The sequence below is a fragment of the Melanerpes formicivorus genome, unplaced genomic scaffold, assembly GCF_026170545.1.
Source record: "Melanerpes formicivorus ecotype bairdi unplaced genomic scaffold, bMelFor1.0.p_v2 SCAF_16, whole genome shotgun sequence".
Lineage (NCBI taxonomy): Eukaryota > Metazoa > Chordata > Aves > Piciformes > Picidae > Melanerpes > Melanerpes formicivorus.
Genome location: NW_027142368.1, coordinates 17,032,534 through 17,050,748, shown reverse-complemented (window position 1 = coordinate 17,050,748; position 18,215 = coordinate 17,032,534). Strand labels below are relative to the sequence as shown.

Here is an 18,215-nt window from a genome sequence, read left to right as displayed (position 1 = left end):
AAATGTTCAGCCCCTCGAGACCACTCTTTGTGCTTGAAAAACTCTCTGTTGGAAACAGCAATCAGGTTTTGGCTCGTGCTGGAAGGTGGCTGGTAGCGAGTGCCCTGCTGGCTGTGAGAAGCCTTTCTCTGGGGGAGGATTATCCTTGTTTAGCTGAACAACCTTTTGCAGTTCTAATTAATTAACACAGTTTCCAGTATTCCAGAAGTGCACAAAATTAGTTCTCTCTCTGGCTCTTTGTTCACACAGCTGCAGCCCTGCAGCTTCAGGGCGATTTCCATCAGCAGGGCAATGCTCAGCCTCCAGGACTTTACAACTGGGCTCTGAAAGTGAGCTCTGTGGTTCAGGCTGGCAGGTTGGTTTTGGCTGGAGCCTCAGCATATGGGTTTAACATATGCACATTGACAAATCAGACTGAAGGCAGAACTGAGAGGCCTCCTCTCTCAGGCCTGCTAGTGCGTTTGGGAATGGGCAGAAGTGTGATGGAGGAGTCGGCACTGTGCTGACCTCAGATAAATCAGCTTGCAGATAGTGATGAGTTGTTCTCTCAGTTTGCCAGCATAGCTGGTGGAAAGAACCAGAGGAGTTACCCCTGGGCTCTTCTGCCCACGGGCCCAGGGCTAATCCAAGAATAGCAGACAGCCCATCCTGGCTCCCTGCCCGTGTTTATCTCTGCCTGCTCCCAGCGTGCTGTGACAGGCTCGCTGCTTTCATGCAGCTCCTTTGTGTGCAGGTCCTGCTCCAGACTGCCAGTGCTCTGCCTTGCAGGAGGAATCCTTGCACATGGCAAGTTCTCCTGTGGCTCTGTGGGCTGGGCTCTGGTACTCTACTCAGTCTCCAAAGATATTTCTGGACCTCCTGCAAACTTTCCTGCCCCTCTTTCACTGCCCAGCCCAGGAAATCCATAGGAACAACCTCTCTCTTCTCTTATTGCTCTTAGCTAATGATGCTAACTTAAAATTATATATATATATATTTAATGACATTTCAAACAAGGACACAAAGGCACTTTTCCAATCTTTTCATTCCATGTGAGTAGATTTAGAAGTTTTGAGGCAGTTGGTGACCTGCTATGGAGCTCAGCACAAGCACCTTTGGGCTGCCAGCCAGGCACTACTGAGGGACATGCAGATGTGAAGTCTGCAAGCAGTGAGATGTGCTCCCATCCCAGCTGCTCAGCGTGCACCAGCACTGAGGAACTGCTGTGAAAGGGCTGGGCCCTGGTCAGGTGTTGTCCAGAAAGCATCTTGTCCTTAGAAAATGTCCCCTCCCTGGAGGTGTTGGGGGCCAGGTTGGATGAGGGCAGGAGCAAACTGGGCTGGTGGGAGGTGTCCCTGCCCATAGCAGGGGGTTTGGGTTATCTTTGAGGTCCCTTCCAACCCAAACCATTCTGTGAGTCTGTGAAAGTGCCTTGTGAGCCAGGGTAATCAGCTTTTTATCGAGGAGCTGGGAAAGATCTGATGGAAATGACCCAGCCAGAGCCACTGCCCTGTGGTGGGAAGAGCCTCTGTCTCAGTGATGATGTGAGAGTGCTCTTGGCTGGTCAGAGATGGGATCTGAGATCCAGGCCCTTCAAAACTCTGCAGAACTGACCTCTGCAAGCTGGGTGGTGCCAGCTGGCACATCGAGGTCCCTGGGAAGTGCTGCTTTCTCTGGCTATTATGGGGTTCAGCAAGTCAGTCCTCATGGCTGCAGCTGAGCTTTCGAGTGGTTGGACCTCCAGCTGTACATTAACTGCAGCGGGGTCCAGGCAGGCAAGAGCAGCTCATCTCCAGATTGCCTGCAACTCTCTTCAGCTTCTGGGGAGCTTTAGCATGCTAAGTTGTTGGGTGGAGCAAGAGGAGCAGGATCAGTGGTTTCCCTTCCCCTGTGGAGGTGTCTGCTCACGGTGCCCATCAGGGATCATCAAACAGCGCTGTGTGCGCCTGGGGGAGGCAGATGGAAGCAGTCCCAGCCTTGGCCACACAACTCTGGCCATGCTGTGTTTCTCTCCCTGACTCTTCTCATCAGCTCTATGCCACTGAAGTTGGTTTTAATTATTTTCTGTCGGTCTGGAAACCCAGAGTTCCTTCTGCCCCAGCCTGCAGATGCTACAGGCGTGTTTGCCTAAGGAGGCACATGGCACATTCCAGAGCCGCTCAGCCCCTCCTCTCCAGCCTGAGCACAGAATCCTTTCCCCTGTTGCTAAAACAAAGTTTGTAAAATGTGATCATCATAAACAAGCCACAGGCTTGAGGCTCTCTCTTGCTCTCTCTTTTTTCAGATTCAGAGTTCCTACTGCTGACTTCTTGGGGTTTTAGTGAGCCTGACTTGAGCTTTCGCTGTGAGGTGCAGTTAGCATGGGGCAAAACCTGTCTGAGGCTGCACCTCCTTTCTCTGCAGACAAGGGTGGAAAAGGTGATGATGTTTCTGTCTGTGGTTAGCAGGGTTGCTAAGAAAGATCAGAGCTGCCAGTTCTAGACTGAAGCTATTCTTGTACCACTGTGAAGGCAGATTCAGTGGAGAAAGGATCCCAATAAACATAATATCATCCAGATGTTTCTCATTCCATTAGTGTCTGCCTGAAGGATAACTCTCCAAGCTGTTCCTGTCGTGCCACAGCCAAGCCAGGACCTCAGCAACTTGATAATGATCCACTAAAACTTGAGGGCTTTTATCTTCCAAGATGTGAGGCAGTCACTGTTTAAGGGCACTTCAGAAGGAAACTTGAGGCCAGTTGGCTGTGATTAAATTTCTGCCTTTTCTGGGACAGTCTGCTTTGGAAGTGCTGGCATCTGTGGAGGTGAGCTTAGGAGGAAATCCTTCCCCATGAGGGTGGTGAGAGCCTGGCACAGGTTGCCCAGGGAGGTGGTGGAAGCCTCATCCCTGGAGGTGTTTGCAGGCAGGCTGGAGGTGGCTGTGAGCAGCCTGCTGTGGTGTGAGGTGTCCCTGGCCATGGCAGGGGGTTGGAACTGGCTGAGCCTTGAGGTCCCTTCCAGCCCTGACAGTTCTGTGATTCTTGAACCAGCTCCAGCATGGCAATTCCTGCCTCTCCTCTCTGAGTGGGGGAGGCTTTAGCAAATCCAGGAAGGTATCTGAGAGGAGTGGCTCCTGGCTTTGGCTGGCTGTGTTTTGGGAGCTTAAACCCATCGTTTCTGTTGTTATTTTCCTCACACATAATTACACACTGGGACTGAGTTAATTCTTTTTGCCTCTGCAGCTTGAAGAAGGGTTTAGTGTTTGAGAATCCAAAGTGTAAATGTGCTGCTGTTCCCCACATCAAGAGGACACAGTTCAGGCTTTGGGTGCTCTGCCTTGCCTCAGAGTCTTTTCCCTTCTCCAGTCCATGAGAAGTCACTCTGTTGCCTTTTTGACTCCATTGCCATCTGTGGGGATTTCCCATCTTGGTGTAAAGGTCCAACCACCACCACACCATCTCCTCACCACCTCCCACATGATTCACCATTGTGTTGCACGTTAGTCTTCTTCCCAGCTGCTTTTGCCTTACACCGTTCTGATTGTCTGGGAGCTGCCCAGGAGCCCTCCCTAGGAGCCCTGAACAGCTCTGGGCTGGCACATGCACAGCAGGGCTTTGGGGCTTGTTCCTTTGCAAAAGAATCTCCAGTCTAAGTCAGACTTTGTGTGGCTCTTCACCAGAGGTACCTTAGCTGAGCAGTGTCTGTTGAACCTTGCATGGGGCAGCGCTTGAGGACAGCTTCATGGCAGGAAAGTGAGCGGAGCAGTGGTGGCATTTGTCTCATAATAAACAGAGAATGTCCCCAGGGAACTGCTGCCAGATTCCCCAGGCTGGATCACTGCATTGTGCAGAACTCAATGAGCTGCCAACTGCTTCTAAATGTCAGGAGGTCCAGAAGAAGCAAATGCAGAGCACAGAGCATGGCACAGCCAGAAGTGCAGAGACAAAGCAATGCTTTAGCTTGCAGCATCTCCCAGGTCATTTCCCATGGAGGTTTTGCCCTCTTGCAGAGTTTCTCCCTGTTTCCTGGAGGCAGATGCCCAGGTTGAGGGCCACAGGGATAACTTAGTTTATTTCCTACAAGAATGGTTGCATTTCCTTCCAGTGCAGTGCAGCCCAGTGCTGGGGTTCCCCTCAGGTGCACTGCATCTCTCCCAGCTCGGATCAAGGGATGATGTTGCTGATCTCAGGGAGTGTCAGTGAGCAAAGTAAACCAGAGCTGGTCCTGCAAGCATGCCCACTCTGACAGAGGAAGGAGTTGGGTGAAAGGAGAGTGTGTGTGTTGGGAGGGAGAGTAGGAAACCCATCCTCAAGCTGGAAACCTTCAAGAGAAGCAAAGTCTTTAGAGCTGTCAGAGTTGCTGCTGATAGGATAAGGATTTATCCAGCTTGGGGCTGGGACAAATCAGGGTAGCAGTAAGAGGAAAACACCCTTCCTGCCATTTCATGTTGAGGTGCAAAGTCTGTCCTCCTTTGGGCTCAGCTCTGTTGAGCCTGGGAGTCTGAAAGGCTTTGGGGGAAAAAATTGTTGAGATTTGGAAAAGAGAAAGAAGGCAAAAGTCTTTCTGCCTCCTTCCCATTCCTCCCAACCCAGGTTTTCCACCCTCAAGGGCTGCTTGTGCCTGGAAGCCATTTATAACCCTGGCACATGTCAATGTGTTACAGACTGGAAATTTCTTCACAGGCCAGGTTATTTCTGGTGCAGACTGGATGGTATTTTCTGTTGGCTGACCACAGCCTCCTGCTGCCCAGGGCTAGGAGCTTGGGTTTGTTCCCTAATAAGATGATCAGGACTGTGCTCAATCCATTTGATTCTCTGTCCAGCAGTGTTCCCACCATGAAGGTGTCAGATGTGGCCCAAACAGCTCATCTACCCCAAAACACGATAGCCAGAGTCCCTTGCAGGGTTTCCCCATTGCTCCTGATCTCTTCAGCCCATCTAACTCTGGGTGTTTCAGTTCTGGTGCTTTTACCCTCCCTCACTGTCCTCACCACATCTCAGGAGGCTCTGCTGTGGAATTAGAGTCTGGGTAATTAGTTTAGGCTCCTCCCTCAAGTGCCTGCATGTAGAAGGTGTAGATGCCCCTGCTGTAGGCCAGCTAAGGGTTGGTGTTCTGTGGGACAGACTGCTGAAAAGCCTCTCCCAAGTGCCTGTTGGTGATGGCTGCTCCTTGCTAGGGAAGGCAGTCAGCTCCAGCTCGGCTGTGCTGGAGGGATCCATCCCATCCTGTGGGTCTGGGGCAGGGTAGGAAGCCTGAACAGCTTGAGGACTGAAGTTCAACTTCATAGAATCATAGAATGCATTGGGCTGGAAGGGACCCTCCAAGGTCATCTTGTCCAACCCCCCTGCAGTCAACAGGGACATCTCCAGCCAGACCAGGTTGGCCAAATTTAACCTTGAATGTCTCCAAGGATGGGGCCTTGAGCACATCTCTGGGTGACCTGTTCCATTCTTTCCCCCTCTCATTGTGAGGAACTTCCTCCTTGTGTCCAGAAGCTCTTCCAGCTTCCAGGGTTGAAAGTCTCTCAAGCGCTGGGCTGCTGGCTGGGTTTCTAGAGGATGTGTGGCATTGTTTGACATAGAAGCAAACTGGCAGGAGCAGAAATAGATGCCCTCTTAAAAGCACCCTTGCAGGAGCAGCCCAGGATGGGTCAGGGGCTGCTTTCCTACTCAGGAGAGGGAACTCAGCAGAGGGAACACAGTGCACTTGTTTGTGAAGAGCTGATGGCAGCGCTTCAGAGCACACCTTGCAACCAGCAAAATGGAAACAGATGGCCTGTGTTTCACAGAGTGGAGTTGTTCCACCCTGAAGGATGTTCCAAGTCACACAAAGGGAGCTCTGCTGGCAAATCCCCTTACTGGGAAATGGATTCTGAGGGGATTGGTGCTGCTCACTCTGCCTGCACTCAATGTGTGCACACAGAGACGTGCACAGCTCTCCCAGTGCCTTCCATGGCTTCAGCTCCTCTCAGGAATGCCAAAGCCACTTTGTGTTTGCTGGGATCTGTCCTTTTCTCCCCCTCTGAACCTGATAAAGGGATTGGTACCTTCTACTCTCATTTATTTTCTTTTGAAGGCTAAAATGAAAAGAGCTTCTCCCCCCCCTTCTCCCAGTGTTAATATAAATTCCTTCCTGGAAATGGGAAAGGTGTTTTCAATTACAGCTGACACTTCTGAACCTTCCACCAGGGTGGCAAAGCATCCTGAGGGGGGAGGCCAAGCAAATAGTGGATTAGTATGGCTGGGTGCTGAGCTGTGTTGTGTATGAGAGCATGGTGGTTCCTATGTACTGCTGTGTAATCCCAGTCCAGTGCTCTGCTCATGAGGCAGACATCCCAGGCCAGCTGCTGTTGCTCTTGGAATGTTATTTATGTTCCTTATTTGTATCTATTCTATAGAGAACCTTGTTTATACCCCTGGATTGCTGTGCAGCCTCACTGTTGGATGCTGTACAGATAAATGGCTTTTCCCCCAGTTACTTCCAGTTTAAGTAAGAGACATTTGCCCCTGCACAGGGATGTCTCCAGCTCAGCTGTTAGCTCTGATGCTACTCATTCCTCCCTGGCAAACCAGCTCACATCAACACAGCTACACCACTTCTGCTGTGGTCCAGGGGGATCAGCTGTGGCAAAAAAGCCCTCAGAGGCCTGAGGTGTGCCTGTAAGAAATGCAGGACAGTGATCAGGTAGTGATAACTCAGTGGAGGTAGAGCACAATCAAGAATGCTTGCAGTGCTGCTGAGCAGGGCAGCAGCCTTACCTAGAGCATCAGACACCATCAGTATATGAGCTGCAGCCCTGAGGTGAGAGCTCTCCTCATCCAAATCAGAGCACTTGGCCACCTGAGCTGGGGGGGCTGACCTATAGCTAACAGCAGATGGAGATTTCTTCCTGCAAGAGCAGCCAGGGATTGGAACAGGCTGCCCAGGGAGGTGGTGGAGTCACCATCCCCATAGGTGTCCATGAAACCTGTGGCCATGGCAGTCTGGGAGGTGGTTTAGTGGCCATGGTGGTGTTGGGCTGCTGGCTGGAGCTGAGAACCTCTGAGAGCTTTTCCAGCCAAAACAATTCTGTGCCTTTGTTCCTTGTACCCAGCATGCCCCAGATGCCCACGGGCTGAAATGTGCTGCAAAGACCCAGTGTGTGCTGGTGTACCCACCTTTTAGGTGAGAATCAGCTCACAGAACCAAAGCAGAGCCCCTGCAGTTCCTTGCCCCTGCTGTGAGCTGCCGGTGGGGCTGAGCACGGCGCCGGCCTCTCTCGGCAGGCTCTGTCTGTGCCGTGCTGGCCAGGAAGCTGGGAGGGGACCTTTTGCACCCTGGGTACCAGACAGCAAGCCAGTGCTAACCATGCTGAATCATTCTGTTTTTCCCCTTGTCTCATAGACCCTTCATGCTGCTGCCACCACTGATGGAGTGGATGAGGGTGGCCATCACCTACGCCGAGCACCGGCGCAGCCTGACGGTGGACAGCGACGACGTCAGGCAGACAGCCAGGCTGCTGCTCCCCGGGCTGGACTGCGAGCCCCGGCAGCTCAAGTATGTGCACCGAGCTTTGGCAGCAGCTGAGTCAATTCTCACATCAGTAGCCTCCTCTCTGTGCTCCCTGGGATCCAGATCCCCAAGTGCTAGGCACAGGGGATGGGGGTTTCGTTCTTTGGTGCTCCGAGAGAGAGGCTTTGGCCAAAGTGCAGCTGGGGCAGGAGGAGTCTGTCCTGCTGCAAGCTGCACAACCACTCTGCTTGGGAAGGACCTTCAGGACCATCAAGTTCACTCCTTAGCTCTAGCAGGGCCACTGCCACACCATGGCCTTGAGCATGTTTCTTGGCAGCTTTTAAATACACCCAGGGATGGCAGCTCAGTCCCTCCCTGGGCAGCCTCTTCCAGTCTTGGATAACCCTTTCACTGGAGGAGTTTCTCCCCATGTTGCAGCCTCTGGTGCAGCTTGAGGCCTTTTCCTCTTCTTCCAGCACTTGTGAGAAGAGACCAACCCCCACTCCAACCTCCTTCCAGGGAGTTGCAGAGAGCCAGAAGGCTTCCCCTCAGCCTCCTTCTCTCCAGATTAAACAACCCCAGCTCCCTCAGCCACTCCTCACCTGCTCTCCAGACCCCTCAGCAGCTTTGTTGCCCTACAGTCACAGGAGGATTGAGTCAGAGGGCTGAAACACAAATATTTGTCCTTTTTATGCCTCAGCCTTAATGTCAGGATCATTCTCTGCTTTCTGAGAGACCTTGATGAAAAGTATCAGTGCCTTTTAATGTCTGCTGTACTGAAGGGGGATTGTAATTAGCTTGATTCATTAGCACATCACAGCTGTTCTGTTCAGGTTTGTGGTGCTTGAAGTTGCTGTGATTAGCACAGGGATTGAGATGAGGGTTCCTGCTCGAGCTTAGTACAAGGTGGATGCTTGCCCCTTGAGTGAATTTTGTCCCCCACATGGGTTAAATGAGTGGGCAGGACACACTCATGACACTGAGCAGCACTTTTGTTGTGCTCTTCAGTGCTGAAATGCTCACCCCAAGAGCTCACAGTCCCTCACTGCTCCTGGGATCATTTGTCATGAGCAATGAAAGCAGCAAGAGGCTTTTCATCAGGAGTCCTGGATCTGGTTTTGTTGCCTTGTACCTTTCCCTCCTGGCAGCCAAGGAGGCTCTTGCTCTGTGCTACATCTCCCTCTCCCCAGCTGTGACTTGGGAGGTGGCAGTTACACAAAACCTCACTGGGAGCTCAGTTACTTGGCCAGTGTGGAGGTGCATTCAGATGGCTGAATGTCTTGTTGGCTGCAGTTGACTCTAGTCTTGATCTCAGCTCTCAGTTGCTGAGGTGTGGTAGGTGGCAGACTCATCCAGCCTGGCTGGAACACCTTTTGGAGAGGAAATAATCAAAGCTGAGCTTGGGCAGGTTCCTTGCTCTGAGCTGTCTTGCTAAGGTTCAGAGGATGTTCTGTGATGCAAGAGAGGAGCACTGGCTTTTTGCTGCATGGGAGAGCCCAACTAAGAGGACCAGTCCCCCCAACAGAGGCCAGTGCCTCCTTTCCAGTGCCCATGATAGGATCCTTTCAAGCAGCCATTGGTACTGAGCCACTGCAGCACTTCCTTGGTTGGGTTTCTTTGAACTGAAGCCAAATTTTCTCCTGGTTTCCTGTGTGGCTGTAGGGAAATTACAGCTCCCTTTTCCTCACAGGCTGTAAGTCACCCCATGACAGCTCCTTGCAGTGGTGATGCATCAGGTGGAGTGTGTTGAAAGCCCTGGAAGAGAAATTGTGCAGGAGAATGAAGTATAATTAGGATAACCTGCAATTCAGACCTCTAATAGCTGCTCCATGAGGTGAGGCTTCCACAACCAGTTTGTCTCTTAGTGGATGATGCCTCCTCATAGGATGCTCTCATCAGCTCTGTCTGCCAGACAGCTTCTAAGCATCCTCAGTGCTCACCTGGTACCAGTTAAATACCACAGAGAGAGCTCTGCTCCTTCTCCACCTACTTAAATACAAATGCTGGGATTTCACAGTCAGTTGTTATCCCCCACTGCTCTTTACACCAGCAGTGTTTCCTTCCTCACCCCAGGCCAAATTTAGATCTCTCACTGCCAACACTTGGTGTGGTAGTAGCTACTCATGAAACACAGAGAGCACACCAGTCTGCTGCTCCCTCAGCACTGAAGTGTAGAGCTGCCTGGTTGGAGAAGGTCTTCAAGCCATCCCTTCCCAAGCAGGGACCTCAGCCCTGTCCCCCCCTCTCTGGGCCCTGTGTCCCCCCCAGTGGCTCTTGGTCCCCCTTCAGCTGTCCAGTGTCTCCCCTGGGCACAGCTGGGTCTAGTGGGGGCTGCTGCCTGGGCAGCTGCAGGGCTCAGGCTTTACTCTAGGAAGCAGGCAGGAGTTTGCCTCTCTTCTGCACAGGGTAACAGCTCCCACATGGGAAGCCTGCTGTGGTTACAGCTGCTGCACAGCAGCTGTGCATGTGTGAGCTCTTCCCCCAGCGCTGCTAGGATGCTTCTATCACACTCTGAAGGAAAGAGCTTTACATCTACCCCAGAAGAGCAGAATGTCAGTGTCTGCTGCATGGGCTGAGCCCACAGGTCCCTCAGGAGTGAAGCTCACACATTAGAAGGGCAGATTCTTCCTCCTGAGCTGGCCTCCTGGCAGCTTTAGGCCACAGCTCACTCTTTGCTGGCTCTCTGGCAGCTCTGTGCAACTGCTTTTTTGTGCTGCTTGCCCTGCAGGGCTGCCTGGGGAACTGTCCCAGCAGCACCCTTGCTCCAGCCAGCACTGGGTGGACTCCTGCCCAGCAGCCAGGCAGAGGCAGTGCAGGCAGAGGCTCCATCCCCTCCAGGCTTTTGTTTTCAGAGGCTCACTGCATCTCAGGAGTTGCAATCTTAGTCCAGCTTTTTTTTTGTTCTCCACAGGATTCTCCTCCTTCTCCTCCTCCGCCTCCTCCTCTTTCCTTGCTCCCTCCTCCTCCTCCTCTCCCCTTCCTCCCTTCTCCTCCTCCTCCTCCTCTCCCCTTCCTCCCTTCTCCTCCTCCTCCTCCTCTCCCCTTCCTCCCTTCTCCTCCTCCTCCTCCTCTCCCCTTCCTCCCTTCTCCTCCTCCTCCTCCTCTCCCCTTCCTCCCTTCTCCTCCTCCTCCTCCTCTCCCCTTCCTCCCTTCTCCTCCTCCTCCTCCTCTCCCCTTCCTCCCTTCTCCCCTCCCTCCCTCCCTCCTCCCCTCCCTCCCTCCCTCTCCTCACTTATGAAGTCATTGCATCATATTCTCTGGGGTACTGAGCACCATGGTGCTGTGCCAACTGCCTTAATAGAGCTAGATGATTAATTAATTAGCTCTAGGCTTTATGCATGTCTAGCATTAAGCATTTCACCACAGTGTCCTCCTGTGCTCTGTGTGCCCTCATCTGGTATCTGGGTGCCTCAGAGAAGCTGTCTCCTGCTGCACTCAGCAGCCTGGGAGGCACATTTTGGGTGCAGATGCCTCTCCAAAGGGCTGTGGCTCCAAGGCTGCCACCTGGCTTCCCTGCTGACCGTCCCCAAATTGTCCCTTGGTGGTTCCTGTTCTGCAGGCAGCTGTGGTTTGCCCTGTACCATGTGTCTGGACACCAGGCTGTGGAGAGGTCTTTCTTGTCCACAGCATCTGCTCACCATTTGTCACCCCCCATCAGGGCAGGCTTAGAGCATTACAAAATTACCAGCTGAATTAGAGGATGAATTAACCTTGGATCTTCCCTCTCAAGAGTGTCTGACCGTAGCTGGCAGGCAGTAGGAAGTTTCCAGAAGAGCTTGGCCTTGCTGAGAGAGTCTCATTTTTCAAAGGAACTTGGCAGGCTGATATCTCACTCCCTGAGAGCCTGCACAAGGGCCTGTGCTGAAAACCAGACAGCTCGTGGAGACGACACTCACCCCAGAATAACATCAAAGGGCTGCCCAGAGCGAGCCACAGGAGATGGGAAACACCTCCAGCCTGGGTTTGGCTCTTCAGTGAGCAGAGACACTTCCAGGTCTGGAATGCAGGAGACACTGAGCAGATAACCAGAGGACTTACAGTAATCCCTGGGCTCCTTCCAAACGAGATTTGATAGTCATCTGAAGGAGAAGGATTTAGGGGAGGGGAATTAACACACTTCCTCTGACTGAGGCACTGGGGGAGCACTGAGAGTGTTCCCCTGCCTACAGCTGATTGCCATTTCATGTTTTGTTTTCATTTTGATCCTCTTTTCCCAAAGAGAGAGAGGATCACTGGTTGGCAGAAGGGCCTTTGACTGGAGAGTCACAGCTAGCCTGATGGGAGGCACCAGAGCTCTTGCACCCTAGAGCCTCTCTGGTGTTCTGCCAGGGAACACTTTCCACCTCTTTCACCTCCTTGCAATATCCCTTTGTGTGTGCAGTGTCCTACAAAAAGCAGGAAACACAAAGGTGAGATCCAAAACAGAATCACAGAACTGTCAGGCTTGGAAGGGAGCTCAAGGCTCAGCCAGCTCCAGCCCCCTGCCCTGGGCAGGGACTCCTCACACTGCAGCAGGCTGCTCACATCCAGCCTGGCTGCAAACACTTCCAGGCAGGAGGCTTCCACCACCTCCCTGGGCAGCCTGTGCCAGGCTCTCACCACCCTCCTGGGGAACAACTTCTTCCTCACAGCCAATCTCAATCTCCCCACTTCTAGTTCTGCTCCATCCCCCCCAGTCCTATCCCTCCCTGACACCCTCACAAGTCCCTCCCCAGCTTTCTTGGAGCCCCCTGCAGATCCTGGAAGGCCTTCCCCACTGAACAACCCCAACTCTCAGTCTGTGTTCAGAGCAGCTCCAGCCCCCTGCTCCTGCTTGTGGCTAATCATTTGACCCAGCTGGGGCTTGGGAGGACTTTTTGGTTTGTGGTTTTTGTCTTTGGGTTTTTTTTGTGAGCAGCAGAACTAAGGACAGCTGAGTGCTGCAGGTTTGCAGCTGAGTGCTGCAGGTTTGCAGCTGCTAGCTCTGGACCCACCACAGCAACCCTTGCTGCTGCAGCAACCCAGCTGCTCAGTGCTCCTTTTGCTGTGGTGTATTCCATACCCCCTTCCCACCTGGCTGGGTAAGATGTAGCAGCAGCAGTGCCTGGCCCAGAGCTACTCTTGCAGTGAGGAGCTGGCTGGAAACTCCTGCTCTGAGCAAGGGGTAAGGATTTCTTCCTGCCTTTCCCGTGGAGGTTGTGCTCCCTGGGCAGCATTTGTTGTGCTTCACTGCATTTAGCTGAGCTCTGTCTCAAGGAACTAAAACTTCCACCTCCAGCAGGAGTGGAGTCGGTCAGATTTCCCAGGGAAGGTTTATGCTAGCTCAGGCCACAGCCATGGCACCTCCTGGCCCTGGCTTCTGGGGGAGATGAGGCTCAAAAAAGAGAGGGAAGTTAATGCAGAAGTGGTTTTGTCTTTGCCAGGCCTGAATGCTGCTTCAGCTCCTTCCGGAGGCTGGATGCCAAGGCTGCCACTGAGAAGTTCCAGCAGGACCTGGGCTTCCGGATGCTGAACTGTGGCAGGACAGATCTGATCAACCAAGCCATCGACGCCCTGGGACCTGAGGGGGTCAACACCATGGATGACCAGGTGCACCACAAAGCCCCCCACACATTCTCTGCATCACCCAATGGCATCTTCCTTCCCCTGTGGTTGTGTTAGTTGCCTCCCCCCCAGGGCTTCTCTAACCCCAGCTCCTGCTTTAGTCGGCAGTGCATCCCTTCAAACAAACAAACAAAAGCTCCTTCAAAGAGCCAGACAGGGCCTGGGGGCAGTGGTTTCTGTATCAGCTGGAAGGTAGGTCTGCTCCTGGGATGGCCTGTGGCAGGCACTGGTGGGAAGCAGGTTGATACTCTGGCTGCAAATGGAAGCTCTGGTGGTGTCTGACAGCTCAGGCAATGCCAAAGCAATGTTTGTCTTGCCAGGGACACTCTCTTCTGGTGCAGCAGCCCAACTCCAGTCTGGGTCAGGGAGGAGTGACCAAGAGCTGTTACTGTCTGATGGCTTTCAGGTGTGCAGTGACTCAGATGTTCTTGATCTGACGCAGAAGAGAGAGCTGGGAACCCCACTGGCCCTGTGCTCAGCCAGTGTTGGCTTTGTGTCCCTCAGGGCCATGTCATCTTGACCTGTTCCCTTCCCAGCTACCCTGAGCCACAGGGGCTGGGGAGTCTGGGGAGTCTTTAGTTTCTTCTGCTTGTGCTGTCAGTCCCATCAAGTAACAGCAGAGTGTTCTCTGGGGCATCATTCAGTGCCTTGGATCAGCTTTTAATTGAAAATAGCCCCCCACCTGTCCCCCCAGACACTGCTGGCTGTCCCAGTGGTGGGGAGGAGCTGTCATGCCTCAGAAGCAGCAGGGAGGCTTTACCTTCAAGCAGAGGAAGGAGGTTTCTTCCCTCTTCAGCCAGGCAGCACACTGGGAGCTGTTTGGCTTTCAGTTGCATCAAGAGTGTGTCCTGAGGCAGTGTGAGCAGTTTCTGCTGTCACTTACTTATGGTCTCATTGCCATCCTCTTGGTGTCATCCTCTGGCCAGTCCCACTGTGAGCTGGGGGCTCACAGCCTGCTGGAGCTGGGGGCTCACAGCCTGCTGGAGCTGGGGGATCACAGCCTGCTGGGGGCTCTCTGCAGAATGCTCAGGGCAGTGTTTTGGCACTGCCCAAGGAGGGCAAGACAGACTCCCTCTGGAGATGCTGCTGCTCTGCAGTTCTCCAGGGGATTCTGGGGCACCTCATCTGCAGCTAGGTGACCACTGCACTGCCAGTCCCAGATGGAGTTAAATCCAAACTCTGGGGCCCTGCCATAGCTGGGCTCATGATGAGTCTTGCAAAGACACTGCACAGCAGGCAGCACCTCTGAGGCACCACAGAGGTGTGACCCTCCCACCTGGCAAGCACAGCCAAGGCTTTGGTGCAAATCCTGCCTGAGACAGAACTGTTGGGGTAGTTTCACACAGAGGCTTCAGGGTTTCACCACTCCCAGCAGGTGAGCAAGTCCAGCACTGAGGTGTGTGCTCAGCCCTGTGTGTGTGCTCAGCCCTGTGTGTGTGCTCAGCACTGAGGTGTGTGCTCAGCCCTGTGTGTGTGCTCAGCCCTGTGTGTGTGCTCAGCCCTGTGTGTGTGCTCAGCACTGAGGTGTGTGCTCAGCCCTGTGTGTGTGCTCAGCCCTGTGGTGTGTGCTCAGCCCTGTGTGTGTGCTCAGCCCTGTGTGTGTGCTCAGCCCTGTGTGTGTGCTCAGCCCTGTGTGTGTGCTCAGCACTGAGGTGTGTGCTCAGCCCTGTGTGTGTGCTCAGCCCTGTGGTGTGTGCTCAGCCCTGTGTGTGTGCTCAGCCCTGTGTGTGTGCTCAGCCCTGAGGTGTGTGCTCAGCCCTGTGGTGTGTGCTCAGCCCTGTGTGTGTGCTCAGCACTGAGGTGTGTGCTCAGCACTGAGGTGTGTGCTCAGCCCTGTGTGTGTGCTCAGCCCTGTGTGTGTGCTCAGCCCTGTGGTGTGTGCTCAGCCCTGTGTGTGTGCTCAGCACTGAGGTGTGTGCTCAGCCCTGTGTGTGTGCTCAGCCCTGTGTGTGTGCTCAGCCCTGTGTGTGTGCTCAGCACTGAGGTGTGTGCTCAGCCCTGTGTGTGTGCTCAGCCCTGTGTGTGTGCTCAGCCCTGTGGTGTGTGCTCAGCCCTGTGGTGTGTGCTCAGCCCTGTGGTGTGTGCTCAGCCCTGTGGTGTGTGCTCAGCCCTGTGTGTGTGCTCAGCCCTGTGTGTGTGCTCAGCCCTGTGTGTGTGCTCAGCCCTGTGTGTGTGCAGAGGGAGAGGACTCACAAGTATTCCTTCAGAAACCTGAGCTTGGAGCAGGAGCCTGCACTCCCCTGGGGGGGGGGACCAGGCAGCACTCTGCTTTCACAGCATTTGAGGTGTTCAGAGAACAATCTCCTCTCCCCTTTGCATACTGAGGAGCATGCAGGGGATGGAGAGCTGACACTAAACACTGAAAAGCAAAGGGAAGTCTGTAGGAATCTGGTGAGTTTAGGAGCCTGGCTGTGGCAGTAAATGTGGGCTTGTGCCTGCAGACCCAAGGTTTTATTCACTGTTTATAGTGAGCAGCTCCTCCCAAGCCCCCAAAGCCAGCCCCAGCCACTCCCCCCTGCTGTGTGACTGAGGCTTGGGGATGTGGCTGTTCTGAGGAGATGCCTTTCAGACACAAGCCCTTAGTGTCAGAGATAATTCTGGTTTATGAGCTGTGTCCCTCTCTGAAGATGAAGCTCTGTTATAGCACAGTGAGCAGCAGAGAAGCTGCCTGGGTGGAAATCAAACACAGTAATGAAGGAGGGAGGGAGAAGCCCTAGGTGTGAGCAGGGATGGGTTTTACCAGGCCATTTCCCTTCTGTCCTTGGCTCCTTCTGGAATGCACCCCCTGAGAAGGGCTCAGTGCTCTCATCATTCATCCCTGAGCTGTCATGGTTTGCTGCTTAGACAGAGAGATTGATGGGAGGGGAATGCTGCAGTGTTGTGGCCCCCAGGGTTTCAGCAAGGGGGTGAGCTGCCAGATAAATTCATCTTGGGTATTTCTTGTGGCTCCTGCTTTCAGTGCATCTGCCTACAAATGATCCCAGAAATGGTCTTTCATTTCAGGCAGCCTTGAGACAGCTCAGGGACTGTGGACAGCACAGGGCTGAGATTTTCAGGGATCCCTTTTGTATCCTGGCAGTTCTGTCCCTATGCTTTTGTCCACCTCACTCTGCAGCACAAGCACATTGTGCCCACTCAGAACCCCAGGTGCTTGGAACACAGACCTGGGCTGCCCCTGCACACAGAGTGTTCTGTACACTGAGACTCAAACTCCCTGGCTCTGTGACAGTTTCACTGCTGGGAAGTACTAAAAGCTGACTTTTTGTCTCCTTCCTGAAGGGTATGACCCCACTTATGTATGCCTGTGCTGCTGGAGATGAAGCCATGGTGCAAATGCTTATAGATGCTGGAGCAAATCTGGATATCAAAGTGAGTACAGGAGCAGCCTCTCCTGGTGAGCATTCATCTGGACACTAACAGGAGCAGTTGTGGAATCTCTCCCAGCAGCGGAAGCCTTCCTTGCTGGAAGCTTCTAAGCAAGCCACTTCCTTCAGAAATCATCACTGTGGGGATTTGGGAGGGGGAAGAAAACCTTCAAAACCTCCTGGAGCATTCAGTGACTCCAATTATGATTGGCATTGGCAAGTCTAATAGGCAGGGTGGGGGTGAAGGGGACTCCCTCCTCGAGGAGCTGCCACTAGGAGGAACAAGAAGCCCATTAAGGAGGCCCAGGGGACCGGGCAGCGCTGGCAGTGCTCTCTAAATGGCCTGAGCTGCCGTTCCCTGGGGTTGTCACTTACAGAGGGAAGAGCCAGTTGTGTGCAGAGGGGCTGGCAGACAGACTGTGGTGGTTAATAACTGCCTGGCTCCTTCCCCAGGTTCCCAGTGCCTCTCCACGGCACCCTTCAGTCCACCCCGACAGCCGCCACTGGACTGCCCTCACCTTTGCTGTGCTGCACGGCCACATCTCCGTCGTTCAGGTGAGCAGGGGCAGCCCTGCAGGCAGGGAGACCCAGGGGGCCTGAAGCACAGCACCCTCAGGGGTCCTGAGCTGTGGGTCTGTCATGGGCTCTGTGTGCAGCTTGGGGGAAACCTAAAAAACCTGCTGGGAAGTGGCTTGTTTGGCACATGGGGAGAATGGCACTGCTGGGCTGGGCTGGGCTGGGCTGGGCTGGGCTGGGAGGGGGCAACCAGGGGCTGCTGAGCTCATCCCTAGCAGCACACAGGGACGGACAGCAGCACACAGTGATGGGTAACAACACACAGGGACGGACAGCAGCACACAGGGACTGACAGCAACACACAGTGATGACAGCAACACACAGTGATGACAGCAGCACACAGGGATTGACAGCAGCACACAGTGATTGATAACAACACAGGGTCTTTTCCTCTTTCTCTTTGGCTTCAGTATTGGTCTAAGGTTTACCACAGACAGGACTCTGAGCAGTGCTTTCTGTGCTGTTAGATAAACCAGGGCTGCACAGGGACTGGTTCTGGTTGGGCTGCTTGCTGGGGGTGCTGCCTGCCAGGGGATGTGAACTGGTTTGTGCATTTACATGTGCAGAAGTTCAGGGCATGCTGATTTCTGCTCTAATGGCAGCAAGTCATCTGTAGCTTCCTTTGTAATCCTTGAGAGCTGCATGGAAAAGATGCAAGCTGCCCTGGGAGCTGAGCCTTTGACATCCTCCCTGCTCCTTCTCCTGGGGAATTAACATAAGGAGCAGCAGAACTGGGTGGAAGCCTGGAAATGTGACCCTGAACTGCAAGAGGGATGGGAAACTGATCACAGCAGGTAGTCAGCTGTTTGCCTTCTGCTGAAAGAGGTCTGGGGGAGGGAAGGCAAAGTGGTGCTGCAGAGGCTGATTGTAGTGGACACTTGTCAATAACCACAAAGCAAAGTGCCAGGGCAGCCTCTGCTGCTGCAGAGGTTGGGCAGCTTTAGTTCACAGGGGAGGTGAGAGTGTGGTTCTCTCAGGAGGTGTAGGGAGAACTGGCAAAGCTCAGGTGGGACTGCTCCTTCCAAATGCTCCCCAAGTTTTGTTCAAGTGATGACCAAAGGGCAGAGGTCAGCTCTTGCTGAGCTGGCTGTGGGAAATCACTTTCCTGTGGTACCTGTGTGGAGGAGCTGCTGCCTGAAGAGAGAAACCCACTTTCAGAACCAGGTTGTGCCTGTGCCTGCTGCTTGTCCCAAGGTCATCCATCACCAACTGGGGATGGCTGAAACTGGTGAACTGTGGCAGT

The 18,215-nt window shown here is 53.6% G+C and overlaps 1 protein-coding gene across 1 annotated transcript in view; it reads left to right on the top strand.

Moving 5' to 3' along the window:
- Positions 1-18,215, top strand: part of ABTB2 (ankyrin repeat and BTB domain containing 2) — a 117,702-nt gene that overhangs the window by 86,205 nt on the left and 13,282 nt on the right. The window contains exons 4-7 of the mRNA XM_068148446.1: positions 7,341-7,493; positions 12,851-13,016; positions 16,311-16,400; positions 16,850-16,951. Coding sequence (XP_068004547.1) covers positions 7,341-7,493; positions 12,851-13,016; positions 16,311-16,400; positions 16,850-16,951 — 511 coding nt within the window. The remainder of the gene's footprint in view (positions 1-7,340; positions 7,494-12,850; positions 13,017-16,310; positions 16,401-16,849; positions 16,952-18,215) is intronic.